The sequence below is a fragment of the Nyctibius grandis genome, chromosome 7 (genome assembly GCF_013368605.1).
Source record: "Nyctibius grandis isolate bNycGra1 chromosome 7, bNycGra1.pri, whole genome shotgun sequence".
In the NCBI taxonomy this organism is placed as follows: domain Eukaryota; kingdom Metazoa; phylum Chordata; class Aves; order Nyctibiiformes; family Nyctibiidae; genus Nyctibius; species Nyctibius grandis.
The window spans coordinates 9689345-9707395 of record NC_090664.1 but is presented as its reverse complement, the minus strand read 5'-3'; the positions used below and the strand labels follow the sequence as shown (position 1 = coordinate 9707395).

The following is an 18051-nucleotide window of genomic DNA, read 5'->3' as shown; positions in this document are numbered from 1 at the left end:
ACTTGAAGTTTTTGTTGCAGACTGCTTCGTGGTATGACAGGGAAGAGCACTTTCAGCATCATGAGTACTGAATAAAACTTGCATTAATACTTTCTCGGGCAGGGGAGAAACACTGTATCTATTACATACCTGTCTTCCTAATTTCAGGATCATGGGACAGGTGCCCTAGTAATTAGTTCGCTTCTGGACTTCCTGACATTTGCCCTGTGTGCTCCGTATAGTGAGACTACTGAGGGGCAGCAGTTTGATATGTTGTTGGAAATGGTGGCATCTAATGGAAGAACACTATTTAAGCTCTTTCAGGTAAGATTTCATATTTTTTTTATTATCAGAGGCCTTAGGTAGTCAGTGAATATGAACTTTTTCTCGTTCTCCTGAAAGACAAATTTGTCTACTGTTCAGCTGGTTAATGTGCCTAAAACTTATCTACCTTAGTGAGTTTTAGTGACCTATTGCTTTACCTTCAGATATCAGATTGAGGTGGTTATTCTATAGTGAACGATATGCCAAATCATTGTAGATTGCCTAAGACTTGTTTCTAGAAACACTTTAAAATACCTGTTAAATGTTAAGCTAGATTCAGCAGATGCACAGATCTTCCTCTTGGAGAATCTGTCACCTTTTGTTTCCCTCTGAGTAAATGAGAGTTAAGAACTACAAAACAAGAGTAACATCCTCTTCAGTAGTAAACCTGTAAGAATTCTAGGATTTTTAGCTAAAATGTCAGTACTTTCTTTCGGTAAAAACACACGCTCTTCTGCTTCTTGGTTAGTGTCAGCTTGTGTCAGTTTTCCTAGCATTATTCCCGCTTTTCTGGTGTATACTGCTATTCAGTGCCAAGAAGTCCATCTGATAGTTGCATGAAGAGATTCTTGTTCAAAGGTGTAGGATAGGAACTTTTCCTGGGGCTAGCTTTCACAAAACTGAAAGATTAACTTTTGCCCAGAACTGGAGGTAGAATGGCCATGTAGTTGAGTTAAGGAATCTGAATCACAGGTGATCTAATCTTCACATTTTGCACTTGGATAATTATTTTGTCAACGTTCTGTTTTAGCACCCTTCCATGGCAATTGTGAAAGGAGCAGGTTTGGTAATGAAGGCAATAATAGAGGTGAGATTTTATCAGTGTTACCTGAGATAGCATACTAAATATGTGTTGTCTGTTTGGAAGTGCAATTGCTTACCAATAGTAGAAGTTTTTTATATGAGCTCCTCTTGTGGGGTGAGGGGGGAAGGTGAGGAACAGAACACCTGCTTAATTGTGAGTGGTTTAATGTAGCAACTTGCTTACACTTGGGCGTTTGGAAGGCATGTGAGTTGGGACATTAGGTCGTGCCTTGCATGTTTTCATACTGCAGTCAAGGTTTGGCTGTTAATATTGTTTGTAGCTCAGTCACACATCTCAGAGCCACCAGACTTCTGCATGTGAAAGAGGGTCTCTCAAGGAGGAGAGGCCATATTTCCTGGGATGCATTGTCAGATGGAATGGGACTGGGATTAGCAGGCAGTAGTGTCCCAGAGCAGACTAGTGATGTCAGCCTCTGTTCTTGCTCTTTCTGCTTCAACAAAGGATGATTTGGCTTTGTTAGTTTCCATGCCACATGATGTATGGGCCAAGTCCATACTTCTCAAGGGCTGCTCATGATTGTTGCAGGGTGACCTTGCTAATTGACTCTCGACACTTCCTGTGTTGAAATTCAGGGATACAGTTAGTGCCTCATTGTATCACAATGGCGTATGCATCTCGTACTTTCTTGGAATGGAAGTGAATGAACACTTGAAATAGAGGTATTATAAATCTGCAAGTTTCCATTGATACACCTGATAATGTTAGCTAAAAGTTGCTGTGCTCTTTATTACAACTCCTGTCATTTGAACTATAGTGGGACACGGGCAACTAAAAATGCAGTGAAAGTTTTTTCTTAATTATTCATTGCAACCAATGTATCTCAGCTGAGTGACAGTCTTATCCATGTGGCTGTTTAAACCAAACAGCACCAGTTATTCTTAAATGGTTACTGTTGACCAAAGTCAAGCAACAAGCAATTACTTGTGGCTGTCGTTCTTTGTTTAACCCTAATTTACAGTTGTGGTGTGGAAGTGGTAAATGTAGTAGCAAACTCCTGATCTATGATGGGAGAGATGCATCTTACCTTATTCAGTTACTGTCCTCATAACTACCAATTATCTGGTCCATAGCTTTACTACAACTTTGATCAGTTGCTATTGAGAACTTGCACTTAAAGCCCATCATACTATAGCCTCTGGCTTTTGGATATTAGTTGAAATAATTGATGGTCAAGAAGGCCTTGGAACTGTAGACTAAGATAAAAGCAGCTTAACTGAGATTCTTTCTTTAGTAATCATCTTGCCCTGTTTCCAAAGGAAGGAGACAAAGAGATTGCTACCAAAATGCAAGATCTTGCCCTCAGTGAAGGTGCCTTACCTCGTCACTTGCACACTGCTATGTTTACAATAAGCACAGATCAGAGGATGCTTACAAATAGGTATGTCAGTCTCACTTGATATTATTATGTTTAAAAAGTCTAAGTAATGGTCTAGCTAAAGTTAGAAACATTGGGAGCTCAGGGAAGAAAACTTGCAGTTCTTTAGGAGAATATTTTCTTCAGTAACTGGTGTGTTTAAGTAGAGTGAGCTTCAGCTGAGACTGCAGCCTCTTAGTAAACCTTTGATTACTTTTTCTCCAAAATGGGACTTGGGTTTGTTACTCATTAAAGGCTCAAGTTTTGATTTTTATTTTTTTTGTGAAAACATTCAGGAAAAGAAAAGGCAAGTAGAATGTATGGAATGTGTAGAGAGGTTCAGCTTTATTATACAACTGTATAAATCCTGGTGTGCACACCTCAGACATCTTGCATGTAGTCAGGGTCACCCATCCCATCCGAGAGGGAAGTTGCCTCATACAGAAATCATTCCATTAATTCAGCGGTCAGTAGAACTTGTGAGCTAAGACTGGGCATGAGGGCATGCTGAAGAGGATGAGTGATAATTCAGTTATTTCCACCCAAATACACGATTATAGAAGTTTTAACTACACATTCTTGAAGCACTTAAAGAGTTGCTAAGCAATGTAGTGACAAGTAGATCTTCTTGTCACTGTGTGTCATTAAGGAGAGAGCTAGTATGAAACCTTCTGTCTTACTAGTTCTGTTTGGAGCTACTACTTATGACTCGCTGTAAGCAATGGTTCAGTTCAATGCAGGAGAACCCTAGTGACAAATCTTGGCAGAAAGTGTCAGTTGGCATAGAAGGCAGGCTTCCAAAAAGGCTTTCCTCGCCAATAACTGATGTTAAGAGCTTCAAGTAGAGCAGTTAAGAGTCTAGAAGCCGTGAAGAACTGTTAACTTTAACTGTAACTTAAGATTGACTGGATAAACTTACACTCAGTCATTAGATGTTTAGTTTCTGCTCTATTGCTCAAGTGTTCTCTTGAGGTCTAGATCAAAAAGCATGTGCTGCTACTGTTCCACTAACTTCACTGGAACTTCTTAAAGGCAACACGTTAAAGCATGCTAAGCATATACTTGAACTGGAACAATATAATGCTTTGTGCTCTGACTCACTCAAGAGCACGAAGCTCTTGCTCATCTTCATTTCACCAGCATGGTAAGGGTGTCAGTTTAGTGGTTTAAAAATCTGTTTAAAATGCAAACTTGCCGTTTGTTTATTTCAATGGCTTTTTCAGGCAGTTAAGTAGACATTTGGTTGGCCTCTGGACAGCTGAGAACAAAACTGCTATGAACTTGTTGAAACGTATTTTGGTGAGTAAAAATGGGATATGCAGTAGGGAAAGACTAAAATCTGAGAGCCTGTAGTATTAGAAAACTTGGTATAGTCTAAAAACTTGGGATAGTCTATATAGTAAACACATCCCCTTTCCCCTCCAAGGGGGAAGTCTAGCCTGGGAGATCAGCAGTCTGGCATCTGCTACTTGAAAGATATTGTGGCTAGTACAAAATATCCCTGATTCTTAAAGTCTGTTACTTTCCTGCCACTTTTAAAAATGATGTATGACACACAACTTAAAAATGTGTCTGAGTTTTTTTTTCTTTATTAAAAGGACAAAAATGTGGGAGACATAGTAAACATAGTCTCTAATGCTTAGTGCCAGTAAGAAATTAAGGCAACAGTTCTGCCTATGCTTTCATGCCTGTCCAACTTTGTTTGCTTATGACATAGCTAAATTTATATATTAGCTGATACTTTCCATGTTATTTCACCCTTACAGCCTCCTGAAAGGTTCTAGCTTAAGTTACTTCAGTGAAACTAGTTCAAAGAATAGTGTTGTAAGGAGTTACTAAATCTGGAAAAACAGCAACTTTTAAATTCAAAATAGCAGTTCCTTCATTTTTGGTAGAGCAAACTGTCTTGAGCTTGGTCACTATCTTCCGGAAGGCTTAGTCAAATGAGACTATCTCACCTCTGATGTCACATGCAACATTCAGTCCATAGCAGAGGATACTGATGGATTCTAGTGTTACAGTATTTATCCTCCTCAATTGCTGTGGCATCAACTCTTGCTGCAGTCCTTAGCCTCATTAAGTGCTTCTTTTAAGAAATGGGATATAGGCAAGACCTCTGCTGTATGGAAGCCAATTATGTGCCTCTATTGAATGGTTCTGTTGAGGATGGTGGCATTTCACTAATAAAAGCAAAAAGCTGCTGTAGCTTTACGTACTTGCTTTAGAGTAGAATATAAATTCTATTTTGAAATCTCTAATTTAAAGAAATGATCTTGTTACCTAATGTGATGGCTTCTGTTCCAGTAGCCGCATGTGTGTTTACACTGGTTTTAAATGTTTTTAGCCACCAGGTTTGCTGGCATACCTTGACAGTGCTGATCCTGTTCCTGAAAAAGATGCTGATAGGATGCATGTTAGAGATAACTTAAAAATTGCAACTGTAAGTAAATGTAGCTGTCTTACTCCTCCGTTATATAGATGTACAGTCTTAGTGACTTTTCTAATACAGACACTTCACTGTTGCATTGACCTGCATCAAATATGTTGATAGACCTGCAACTGCAAATAACTAATAGGATTTATTCTACAGGATCAGTATGGCAAGTTTAATAAAGTGCCGGAGTGGCAGAGACTGGCTGGAAAAGCTGCGAAGGAAGTTGAAAAATTTGCCAAAGAGAAGGTGGATCTAGTCTTGATGCACTGGAGAGATAGAATGGGCATAGCTCAAAAAGAGGTAAAAGTATTTGAAGCTCTTCATCACAGCAACTTGACTAAGTGTAGAGAGGAACACCTACAACTCCATGAAATTTGGAGGCAAGTTTGACAGTAGTAGAAGTGTAGGAATGCGAGAAACTTCATAGTTCTGCTTCCTTTTAGTAAACTCTCCGCCTCTTACTAATCTTCATCTTGGGTTAGAAATGGGTTCCAGGGAGAGTGTAAAGCAGGCAAATGGATTCATTCAGCATATGTAGTAAGCTTTAGCTTGTTCTTGCTTCAGCTGAACTTATCAAACTGGACTGCAGCTTATGTGCATATCTTCCAAGAGAATTTTACAGGAGAATAGGAAATTCCTTGAAATGTGGCCAAACCAGTCTTTAAACTACATTTGGAAGAAACTATGGGTATTCTTTATGCTAGTGCACTTTATGCTAGTGGTATTTTACTTACGGAACCTCCTTGAAGAAGCTCAGTATTACCTTGGATATAGGTATCTTAGTGCTTAAATTGCGACATCAGACTATACATAAACTACGGCTAAGACTGAACTGATAAGTGACTGTTTTGATCTGATATTTTAAGAGGCACTTGCTTGAGTTCTTACTGTTGGTCTCCTTTTTCCTTTCATTTTACTGTCATGTTCTGTATGACAAACTTCTTGAATCATGAGATGTTTCCCTTAACTTTCTTTAGTCTCCTGGCTAACCTTGTTTTTATGCATTCTGAAAATGAAACAAGCTGTTATATATGCAAGGAAGGATGAAAAGAGCAATGCAATGCAGACTATTAAAAATGCCTTTGTACTTGATTTGACATAACAATAAGCTTTAATTTAGGAAAATCTTAACTTGGTAAAATCTAGCTCAAGTTTGATGTGGACTGTGGTGCAGAATTTTGACAGGTAATATTTCTGGAATAAATGGTGATCTAGGTTCAAAACAAAGTATTAATGGAGAAATGTGGAAAACAGTGGTGGAAGGGCAAATTGCACTTTAAACATCTTGTCTAGATACTGAGTTTAAACAATCGTTTTTCTGTCTGGAGTTCTGAGCTGTTTAATTTCGCAGTAATGTATGCAAGTGTAGCTTGGTAGTAGCAAGTTTGGTATTACCACTTTGAATTACTTCAGTGGCTGTGGCTTGTTAAATGTACCTTTTCTTTTTCTTCCAACTTTCCATCACAATCAGGACAGAAACAATATGGTGAGTCTGTATATCTCTGCCACTTGTGTGGATTATGTTGCTCAGACTTCTGCTTGCATGTGGTACCTCATGTAGAGTATAACACTGATTTCATGCTTGATCAAACTAGGGAACCTTTCAGTGCCCAAGTCAGGTTTGTGACTTATTTCTGTGACTTGCTCTAGTTACTTCCTTTCAAGAGCAAAGCATGCTTGTTATGGGTTTTCCCCTCTATCAACTTTGGAGCTAATGAGTGCTTGTGGTGATAGGAGCTCAGCCTCTCTCAGGGATAACTTGCTTCTAAATGAATGACTTGTGAAACAGCTGAAAGTTTCTCTGGCATGATTTGACTTGGTGTAAATAACACTTGTGAAAGTTTGTTGCTACTACTTGCTAGAAAAGGAGACCTTATTAATGAGACTTAGTGTGGCTTTTGAAGGAATAAAAAAACCCCAACTTTTTATTTTAAAAAGGGAAAATGGAGAGTATCTGTTTCTACTGACTTGTTAAATATGTCTCTTTTGCAGAACATTATTCAAAAGCCAGTGATATTAAGGAAACGACGCCAAAGAATAAAAATAGAAGCAAACTGGGATCTCTTCTATTACAGGTAAAATACTAAGATTAATATGGTCGTCTCTGATACAAGTTATTACCTGACTGGATATTTTTGTTAATATCTTCTGAGTTGCTGTGGCTTGATTCCGATTTCTGCCTGCCTTGAAACAGTGCAAGTGATTTGTAACAGGAACTTATGAAAAATTAAATTTTAAGGTATACTTAAGGATTTAGCTTGTGTTTAGGAAAGGGGGGAATTTGGAGAGCTTCTCAAATGTTATCAAACTACGTCCTTTTTTTCCTTGAATCAAAAGGAAGAATGAGCAGCAAACTGCAGGTGCAGATCTGCATGAAGTTGAAGGCTAAGCAAAGTAGCACTGAAAAGCATTGTAGTGTTTGCATCAACCTGTAAGCTACTCCAGATGTTTTAACTTGAATTGGAATAAAAATGAGCTTATGGCACACAAAGAGAAAACACATGGATAGTGGATTTCAAATAGTGCTACAGGTCCTAAATGCAGCTTGGTGACCTATGAGTTCTTAAAACTGTCAAAGGGCCTCTGTCTGAAAAATTGAGATTATGATTTTACTTTGGCTAGGGGTGTTATGTTAAACAGACTAATAAAGCTTAACTGTTCAAACTATGAAAGCAAGCTTGGGGAAATTCTGTAAACTTAACTGTTTGATTTGGTGCTTAATGTTTCTAAAGGTCAACTGTAGTCTATTCTGCACAGGTGTTGCATGAAAGAAAGATTTGCAGGCTCCTAAACTTTGAGTATTAAAGTACTGCTCTTGGCCAGTGCTCTGGAGCCAAAGGCTGTTTTGTAACTGCCACTGAAGAATGTCCACTGACTGTCTTGTGGCATTTGAGACATCAACTTCTATTTTCCTTCATGAACTACTTTTTTTTGTTTGTTTAAAACATACACTTGGTATGTGCATGTCTGCTGCCCTGGGTTATTGTTCACTTGTAGCCCTTACTGGCAGATGTGATGAATAGCTTGCATGTTTACTGGTCATCAACTATATGCAGATAACAAATTGAGCCAAAAGAGATGACAACAGGCATGCTTTAGTCTAGCTGACTTCCATGACTATGAAAACACTATACAAGTGAACAACCATAATTACCGTAACAAACTAGAGACCACTACTTAGTGCCTTCTAATTAAGATCCACTAATACTAATATTTTCTAGCTTGCCACCTGAGTCTTTTCTGCCTTTCAGATGATGTTTTGAGGGGTTTAAACTATGTAACTTCTTCCTTAGATTTCTTCAGGATCATGCTAGATCAAACTTGATTTGGAACTTCAAAACACGGGAAGAACTGAGGGATACTCTTGAGTCTGAGATGAGAGCGTTTAATATTGACAGAGAACTTGGTAGTGCTAATGTTATCTCATGGAACCATCAGGAGTTTGAGGTAAATGACCCACTGTGGGAGAAACTTCATGTATAAAATGTCTACTTAAAATGTGACTTTTCTGTCTCTTACTACATGAATGAATCTTGTATTGACAATCCCTGACTGCAAGCTAGAATTCTTTCGGGGTTATGGAACAAACTGCTAAGGCTTGAGGCTATGAACAGGTACTATTGTCCAGTGTCACTCTGCAAAACTGAAACCTCTTCAGCCTGACAAATGACATGGTAGAGATGAAACATTGATCAGAACCCTGGATGTACTCTTGTATTAAGAGGAAAAGGGAAGAGTTGGTATTTCATTAAGATGTCTTACTTTTTTTTGAATGTGCTCTATCAGACTTGTTTTGGGTACTTTCACAAGTCACTTCTTGATAACAAGTTCCTTGTATTTATTTCCATCATATCTCAGTGATCCTCAGACTGTTAAATACTGGGTTGCCAAACCATGAATAGGTTATGTGGCTAAAACTGTGCTGCTCTTTAAATTATAGATTGAGGATACTGTTTTCACATTCTAGGAACAGCAGTACCTAAAGTCAAAGTAGCCTTTCAGGCTTATGCAAAGCGATTGGTATGGTCCTAATTGTCTTTCTCAAAACAACTTGCAAGATGTTTTAAAGTAGTGTGCTAATAAACACTTCCTGTACTCTAATCTCCAGTATTTTTATGGTTCCACACGGTTTTAATTAATATGTAATGCTAAAACAAAGCAAGGCCACACTGGAATTCAACTGTAGGATATTCTTAGGTATTCCCAATGCCATCCTTGTCACAGTACAGCTTTCTAGTTGAAATCTGAGCAGAGGACTACTAGAGAAACAAGAGTAAACTGCTGCTTATGAGGAATTCTCAGCTGACTATGGCAAATCAGAATTGCAAGATGTCAGGCTAATGCTTTAGGAGACAGAACTATTTTATGTATGCACCTTATCCCCATCACACAGCTACAGATTACTTCTTACCTTGATGCAGTAAATAGCTAAATTTGGGGTTGGATTGGTATTTTTTTGCATTGGCATTTAGCTTTCAAAGTTTCACAGAATCACAGAATCACAGAATGTTAGGGAATGGAAGGGACCTCGAAAGATCATCTAGTCCAATCCCCCTGCCGGGGCAGGATTGCCTAGACCATATCACACAGGAACGCGTCCAGGCGGGTTTTGAATGTCTCCAGAGAAGGAGACTCCACAACCTCTCTGGGCAGCCTGTTCCAGTGTTCGGTCACCCTCACCGTAAAGAAGTTTTTCCTCATATTTAAGTGGAACCTCCTGTGTTCCAGCTTGCACCCATTGCCCCTTGTCCTGTCAAGGGATGTCACTGAGAAGAGCCTGGCTCCATCCTCATGACACTTGCCCTTTACATATTTATAAACATTCATGAGGTCACCCCTCAGTCTCCTCTTCTCCAAGCTAAAGAGACCCAGCTCCCTCAGCCTCTCCTCATAAGGGAGATGTTCCACTCCCTTAATCATCTTCGTGGCTCTGCGCTGGACTCTCTCTAGCAGTTCCCTGTCCTTCTTGAACTGAGGGGCCCAGAACTGGACACAATACTCCAGATGCGGCCTCACCAGGGCAGAGTAGAGGGGGAGGAGAACCTCTCTCAACCTGCTAACCACACCCCTTCTAATACACCCCAGGATGCCATTGGCCTTCTTGGCCACAAGGGCACACTGCTGGCTCATGGTCATCCTGCTGTCCACTAGGACCCCCAGGTCCCTTTCCCCTATGCTGGCCTCCAACAGGTCTGCCCCCAACTTGTACTGGTACATGGGGTTGTTCTTGCCCATATGGAGGACTCTACACTTGCCCTTGTTATATTTCATTAAATTTCTCCCCGCCCAACTCTCCATCCTGTCCAGGTCTCTCTGAATGGCTGCACAGCCTTCCGGCGCGTCAGCCACTCCTCCCAGTTTTGTGTCATCAGTGAACTTGCTGACAGCGCACTCTAATCCCTCATCCAAGTCATTAATGAATATATTGAATAGAACCGGTCCCAGTATCGACCCTTGCAGGACTCTGCTAGACACAGACCTCCAACTGGACTCTGTCCCATTGATCACCACTCTCTGGCTTCTTTCCTTCAGCCAGTTCACAATCCACCTCACTACCCGATCATCCAGACCACACTTCCCCAGTTTAGCTGCGAGGATGCTGTGGGAGACCGTGTCAAACGCTTTACTGAAATCGAGATAGACCACATCCACAGCTTTACCATCATCTATCCACCGGGTAACATCCTCATAAAAGGCTATCAAGTTGGTTGAGCATGACTTCCCGTTGGTGAAGCCATGCTGAGTGCCCCTAATGATCCCCCTATCCTTGATGTGCCTAGAGACAGCACCAAGGACAAGTTGTTCCATCACCTTTCCGGGGATGGAGGTGAGGCTGACCGGTCTATAGTTACCCGGGTCCTCCTTCTTGCCCTTTTTGAAGACTGGAGTGACATTTGCTTTCCTCCAGTCCTCAGGCACCTCTCCCGTTGCCCACGACTTAGCAAAGATGATGGAGAGTGGCCTAGCAATGACTTCCACCAGCTCCCTCAGCACCCGCGGATGCATCCCATCAGGGCCCATGGATTTATGGACGTCCAGGTTGCTTAATTGGTCCCTGACCCAGCCCTCATCAACCAAGACAGATTCCTCCTCCATCCTGACTTCTTCTGAGGCCTCAGGGGTCCGGGGCTCCTCAGGACAGCCTCCAGCAGTATAGACAGAGGCAAAGAAGGCATTCAGTAACTCCGCCTTCTTTTTATCCTCTGTCTCCAGGCCCCCACCTCATTCATCAGTGGGCCTACATTGCCTCTAGTGTTGGCTTTACCTGCAATGTATTTGAAGAAGCCCTTTCTGTTGTCCTTGACCTCTCTTGCAAGGTTTAATTCCAAGGAGGCCTTAGCTTTCCTAGTTGCCTCCCTACATCCTCTGACAACAGACTTATAAGTTTCCTTCAGGTATGGGTCTTCTGGGTGCCACAGTGTCTGCTATCCCAACTCTACCTCTGTACTCTAGAGGTGCTAACTGAGGCAGAATCAAAAGTACAGATCTGAAACTTGGTAATACAGGCTTCCCACCTGCACTTTGCACTCCTGTGTGGCTTATGCTACTGGAATGTGTCACTAGCATTCTTGCAGTTACAGCCCAGGATACTTTAGGACTGGCTTGAGGGGGCTTTTGTAACATGATCTTTGAACAGCTGCTGTCTCAGAGATTTGCTTTTAAGTATTTTAAATTAATAGTTTATCAGACTATGCTGGAAGTATTTGAATTAACTACATAGTGGTGACAAAGGCTTCTCTGTCAGCTGTGGAACCTGTCACTTGGCCAAGGGGGTGGCGGCTTGAGATTGCTCTGGAAGTGTAGAAGTTAGTGGGATGTCTTTGTATCATGTGCTGTGGTCAAATCTGGAAATAACTTTATGTGGCCTCATGACAGTGGCCTGCAAACTATAGATAAGAAAAGCCACTGTAGAGAGTGGCTTTTGTGGTGTGTTAGAGGTATCTCTAAATGAAGTGCTTGCCAAACACTTAAAACCACTGAGCGTTGAGGCATATGGTTAAATTTAATGTAGTTACTCTGAAGTTAATGATGGCTCTTATTGTGCAATTTCACTTCAGCTTCTTGGTGTGTGTGTACTGATGCCTCTGGGCTTTTATTACCCAGCATAATGGCATGTATAACTAGTAATAAAGTAATACTCGTGTTTTATACTTGTAGTAACATTGAGTGAAATACCTTGTAATGGAATAACTACTTATTAAAGCCTGAGTCACTGAATACATCAGGTATTACCCAAGTTTAGTTAATAAAACCAGCTGATATTAGAAACAAGTTACTTAAAGGCTGAAAGGTGAGATTTCAGTAAGATGCGAAACTTCATTTGTTCTGGGGAGCAACAATAGCTCAGGGTATATATTTTGTAGATGTGTGTTTCTTTAACTGCAAACTTGCAAATTTCAGTCTTCCTCTGACTGTAGAAGGGTTTGCTAACCTTGAGTTTATGGATGCAAGCAAGTACAGTATTGTTATGCAAGCAAAAACTTAATGGAGGAGAAACAGTATTTACTGTTTAAGTAACTTGTCCTGTATTACAGGTAAAATATGAGTGCCTTTCTGAAGAAATAAAAATAGGGGATTATTACCTAAGACTGCTGCTGGAAGAAGATGAAACTGAAGAGAGTGGAGCAATCAAAAAATCGTGAGGCACTTTAAAAATCCTATCTCATTCCCCAGGTCTCTGTTTTCTTCACTAAAATCTCATCTCTTTCTTAGATACGAATTCTTCAATGAACTCTACCACCGCTTCTTGCTTACCCCAAAAGTGAATATGAAATGCTTATGTCTGCAAGCATTGGCCATTGTTTATGGAAGATGTCATGAAGAAATAGGACCATTTTCTGATACTAAGTACATTGTTGGGATGTTAGAAAGGGTAAGAATTATTTAAAATTACTTGATATAGTAGTTAACATACAGCTAGTCTGACATATGTTCAGATCCTTCAAGTTGCTGTGAAACCTGAGTTTTGGTTTTACAGAATGTGAAGCTACAGCATGAATACTTTTTTCCATGCTGTCACCAAGTGTTCCTAGTATCTCCCCTTGATTCAGTTGAAGTTTCACTAAAAAAACCTGCCAATCATTAAGGTATTTCAAACTAGTCTCTCTATCTGCATTTAGTTGGCTTCAACAGGTTTTCAGGCTGTACAGAAATAGTGTGAAGGAACTTTGTGTGATATTAATCTTGTGCTTGCTTTTGAAAAATGCAGAAGCGTAAAGCTTTTTAAGAGGAGAGCCTTGTTCCATGTCACATTATTTCAAAACACTGACTTCAAGAGTAGCAGCAACAGCCCCAGACCTAATGAAATGGTAGCCTTAGATAGGCACATGTGATGGATTAGATTTTTAGTGGTAACTACTTGATGTATTAAGTGTCTTATTATGTCTGACAACTGATACAGCTTGCAAAATAGATTTCCATGCAGTCTGAAGAAGGGGTTCTTTGCTAACATCAGTATGAGTTTTAGATATGGCTGTTGTAGTGAAACTGAACCAGCGCACTCTCTTGTTATTTTGCCTTGGGTCTTGATAGTCTCACCAGAGATGCAGCATCAAAGACCAATTCTATCTGCTGGGTGAAAGCATTCTCTTTTTCCCTTGTATTTGTATTAACTGGCTCACTGGGGAATCCAAACACTGTCCCATTAGAACAATAGATTTAGCAGAAAAGTGGGTTTGAGTGTCAGACCCAGAGCAGCAAAGGGGATGGAGGGCAAAAAGGCCTTTCCTCCTCAGCGGCAGAAAGCTGTGTTTATTAGCTGTGCATGAAGCTGGACACTTAATAGTCAGTGATTTTTATCCTGGATGTGAAAAAAGTAAATGGATCTTTGCAGATGCAACTGTTTTGACTTTTGAAAGTAACTTCAATTTGTGCTATCAAATACTGATTTGTTCTCTTATGCTGCAATAGTGCACTGACAGGCTGGAGCGGGACAGATTGATACTGTTTCTCAATAAGCTGATCCTTAATAAGGTAAGGTGGACATGTACACTTAACAGTAGTTTATCAGTCTTTCAGCTGTATAAAATGGTCTGAACTAGTCTTTCAGGGTTAGCTTGAGCAAAAATTCAAGTATTGAGGAAGTCTTAAAACAATGTTTGATACAGCTTTCTAGGATGTGGTAGTTATTTATATTATTGGTGTTATACTAGTTGTTATATTACTGGTGAGAAAGCTGAAGGAAACGTGTAGATATTGTGGTAATTTTACCATACTAGTCACTTTAGAGAATGATTTGACTTTTTTCATGGTCACTTCTTACTTGAATAAAACCGTTCAGTACTTGTAACAACTCTTATCTAGAAAATGCTTGTGTTAACGCAGTTCATCCATTAACAGAAAAATGTGAAGGACCTTATGGATTCAAATGGTGTTAGAATCCTTGTAGATCTGCTTACTCTGGCACATCTTCACACAAGCAGAGCTACAGTCCCTCTGCAGGTATGTGGCGTTTTTTCTTACTACTCATACATTGCTTTGCTAAGAGGACAATTCTAAAAAAAAAAAAAAAAAAAAAAAAAAAAAAAATCAATGTCCTTCTCACATTTCCTGTAGAAATGTGATATTTACACTGAAGCTAAAGCTGTTCTTATCAATTTCTAGAGCAATGTGATTGAGGCAGCACCTGATATGAAGAGGGAGAGCGAGAAAGAATGGTACTTTGGCAATGCTGACAAAGAAAGGAGTGGTCCTTACAGCTTTCAAGAGGTACCTGGCAGCTTCATACTCTTAAACTTGACCAATTATTTCCATCGTGGGTGACTGGGTGTGTTTTAAACAGTGAGAGGGGAAAACTGTAAACAATGCTAAACTATATTCTCAAAGTAACTCTTTAAATAAGGATTAAAGCTAGATAAGAGACTTGATGTTGTGCCAAGAACTACAGCCTTTTGGTAAGGGTGCCTTACCCCTCCATGCCCCAGTTATGCTGCAATTAATGTCAACTTTTACGTCACGTTTCCTGACAGAGTTATAAATAGGTTGGCATTTCATGCAACTGTAGTAGTCTGCCATACAGCAGTTAAAAGCTTGTCTTGAGTGTGAATGTTTAGGAGCAAAGGTAGCTCTGAATGCTGAATCAACTAAATTCATCTCTAATCTTGCAATAGATGCAGGAACTATGGAACAGTGGAAAGCTGACTTCAAAAACGCGTTGCTGGGCTCAGGGTATGGATGGCTGGCGACCATTACAGGTCATCCCTCAGCTGAAGTGGTGCTTGCTTGCCAGCGGCCAGGCTGTGTTAAATGAGACTGACCTTGCCACGCTTGTACTCAACATGCTCGTCACAATGTGTGGATATTTTCCCAGCAGGTAAACGCAAATTTTCAGCAGAAGTTATCTTTCTCTGGCAGATGCATAAATTCTATCTTAAAGCTTTTCTTAGAAACCAAGTAGTACATTAATGAACTGCGTTAAAGAGCCTTTTGCATAGCAGTAGTTAATTCTGCGGGCAAATAGAGTTTGTAAATGAGACAATACTAATATTGTGAAAGGGACCGCAAGAATGAATGCACAAGCTATGTGCGTTTCTGATGCTCAACAGTGTAGTCTTACTCTTGCAGGCAGGCTCTTGTTTAACTTAAAAACAAAGCTGCTTTAATGCATGACATGAAACCACTTATCATGTCTAACAACAAACTTTGAAGTTAACAAAAAAAAAATTTTAAAAAAATAATGACACTGAATATGATCTCAATAGCCTGATGCTTATGGCTTAATAAAGTTGTTCATCCTTGAAGGAGAAAAGGCACATGTGTACTTACTGCTGTGCCACTTTATTTTTTTAGGGATCAAGACAATGCTATTATAAGACCTCTGCCTAGAGTGAAAAGGCTGTTGTCAGATAGTACTTGCCTTCCTCATATTACTCAGGTAAGTAACTCTTCAAAAATGTATCTAAATGAGTCAAGATCAGACTTGCTCTACCATCTTCGCCATGTGCATACTTTAAGTATCACATCAAATGGCATCTGTAACATTCTATAGATCTCTGGACAAGCAGTTGTTTATTTCACTGGGTGGTGTTAAAAATTTCACGTTTTTCAGCCAATATCTCATTAATAAATATTTCCCTCCTTGGAGATACTGAAAAGCCATCTGGCTTTTGGCAAGCAGCTCTAGGTGACCCTGCTTTTGAGCAAGGGGAAATTCAACAAGATGACCTACAGAGGTCCCTTCCAACTTTAAACATTCTGTGATTTGAACTTGTTATTTTGGGGCTGACGTATTCTTTAACTGAAATTCTTGTTAGTTTACTGGCTTGTCCCAATGTGGAATTAATTAAAATTTCAATTTTGGCTAGGTAACTTGCACTACTCAAGCAGCTAATGTAAATGCTTGTGTTTGATTTCAGCTATTACTGACTTTTGATCCAATCCTTGTGGAAAAAGTCGCTATATTGCTGTTTCATGTCATGCAAGATAACCCTCAGTTACCTCGTTTTTATCTGAGTGGAGTATTCTTCTTTATCATGATGTACACGGGTTCCAATGTACTTCCTATTGCAAGGTGAGGAAAAAGAATAGCTAAAAATACCTCTTGACCAGTCATGCTCAGAAGGACTGCTGCTCTAAATGCTCCAAGGAGTGTGGCTTGCTAGAACCAACATGAGATTGCAAGCAGACAGGCTCTAGAAGAATCACCTCCACATGATCTAGTCAGTCATTAAAAAAAAAGTGAATTCCCTGCCAGGGAGGGAACGAGAGCATGTCTCATAGTTCTGACAGTACAACTAGGCATGGCAAGTTGAAGAACAAGTTGTTACACACACTAAAGAGTAGTAATATAGGCTACTGATATGCTAGTGTAGTTTTTGATAGCTGCTTACTATCAAAAGTGGTGGAAAAATCTAATAGCCTGTTTTAGCATTGAAGCCTAAAACAGTTAAATCAGTCTGGTCATCTGACACAGATGCATTGTGCATGCAGGTGGCTATTGCAGTTCATTCCAGTACTCTTCTCTTAATTCAATAGTTCATAAAAAGCTATCGTACAATTCCAGTTAAATCTTGTCTATAGCAAAATGCATTGGGAAATGATTGCATGTTAACATGATGACTCCAGTGTAACAGGTCTGTCAGCAGTTAGGGTATGATCATCTTATTTCATCCCTGCAATGATGAGCTAACAGTGCTGGGAGGGGCTTGTAGGGAAAGGTTGTCTGTGTCTGTCAGCTTCACTTTTTTTTCCTGTGTGGAGAAAACAAGCTTTCAGGAACAAGACTTTCAAACTGAAACGATGAACATAAGGCAGCATTTATAACATGGGAGTGCTTAACTTGGTGGAGTTCCCAGGGATTTGATGGACTTTGTACAGAGATTCATTCAATTGTTGTTGTTACTCTTTTATCTCAAAGTAAATGTATGAGACTTGCCAGCTGGACTATGGTGGTCTGCTTATCTTTCAAGGGTGCCTTAAGTATCAATTAAAGAGAAAATAACTGCTGTTTCTCTTCTAGGTTTTTGAAATACACACATACAAAACAAGCTTTCAAGTCTGAAGAAGTGAGTAGATTACAAAAGTAACTACCTCTGTTTCCAAATAGTTTTGCAGACCACCTGTAGTTGTTTTAATAATACCTGATGCTTGTCCTTTTTCTAAGTTCTCAAGAATTACAATTTAAGAACTATAAGGGAAAAGAGGGAGGGTTTTTTAGATCTCAGGTTGGTTAGCAAGACTGAATTCAGATTACCTTTGAGATGACAATGTGATCTCTTCTGTAGACAAAAGGTCAAGATATAGTTCAAAGAAGTATACTTGGACATATTCTTCCTGAAGCAATGGTGTGTTATTTAGAAAACTATGAACCAGAAAAATTTTCTGAGATATTCCTTGGAGAATTTGACACTCCAGAAGCAATTTGGAGCAATGAAATGAGGTAACTGTTTGTTTTCTGTCAGAGGGACAAATAAATCTGAACTACATCTCATGCTGAAGAGGTCTTGTCTTTGACGTTTCTAAAGAATGCAGAAAATATCTGGATTTCATGGTTTCATTACTTCCCTCTGATGTCCTGCATTGCCCTCTGCTTCTATCAAATAACAGGGTTGGGAGGAAGCAAAACTGGCAGAGAGAAGGAGAATATTTCCCTGAACATCTAACAATATGCTTTACATCTCCCTCTGTCATACTTGA

General features: G+C 39.8%; 1 protein-coding gene across 4 annotated transcripts in view; it reads left to right on the top strand.

Annotated features, from left to right (window-relative positions):
• DNAJC13 (DnaJ heat shock protein family (Hsp40) member C13) overlaps positions 1 to 18051 on the top strand; it is a 59549-nt gene that overhangs the window by 19606 nt on the left and 21892 nt on the right. For 2 of the 4 annotated variants that reach the window (XM_068405518.1, XM_068405519.1), the window contains exons 15-33: positions 148 to 303; positions 1055 to 1111; positions 2386 to 2507; positions 3707 to 3782; positions 4828 to 4923; positions 5074 to 5217; positions 6389 to 6403; positions 6910 to 6992; positions 8211 to 8364; positions 12453 to 12556; positions 12631 to 12790; positions 13828 to 13890; positions 14257 to 14358; positions 14521 to 14625; positions 15027 to 15229; positions 15706 to 15790; positions 16272 to 16426; positions 17375 to 17420; positions 17640 to 17794. In XM_068405518.1, coding sequence (XP_068261619.1) covers positions 148 to 303; positions 1055 to 1111; positions 2386 to 2507; positions 3707 to 3782; positions 4828 to 4923; positions 5074 to 5217; positions 6389 to 6403; positions 6910 to 6992; positions 8211 to 8364; positions 12453 to 12556; positions 12631 to 12790; positions 13828 to 13890; positions 14257 to 14358; positions 14521 to 14625; positions 15027 to 15229; positions 15706 to 15790; positions 16272 to 16426; positions 17375 to 17420; positions 17640 to 17794 — 2081 coding nt within the window. The remainder of the gene's footprint in view (positions 1 to 147; positions 304 to 1054; positions 1112 to 2385; positions 2508 to 3706; positions 3783 to 4827; positions 4924 to 5073; positions 5218 to 6388; positions 6404 to 6909; positions 6993 to 8210; positions 8365 to 12452; positions 12557 to 12630; positions 12791 to 13827; positions 13891 to 14256; positions 14359 to 14520; positions 14626 to 15026; positions 15230 to 15705; positions 15791 to 16271; positions 16427 to 17374; positions 17421 to 17639; positions 17795 to 18051) is intronic. The other 2 variants (XM_068405521.1, XM_068405520.1) reach the window with 2 other exon arrangements.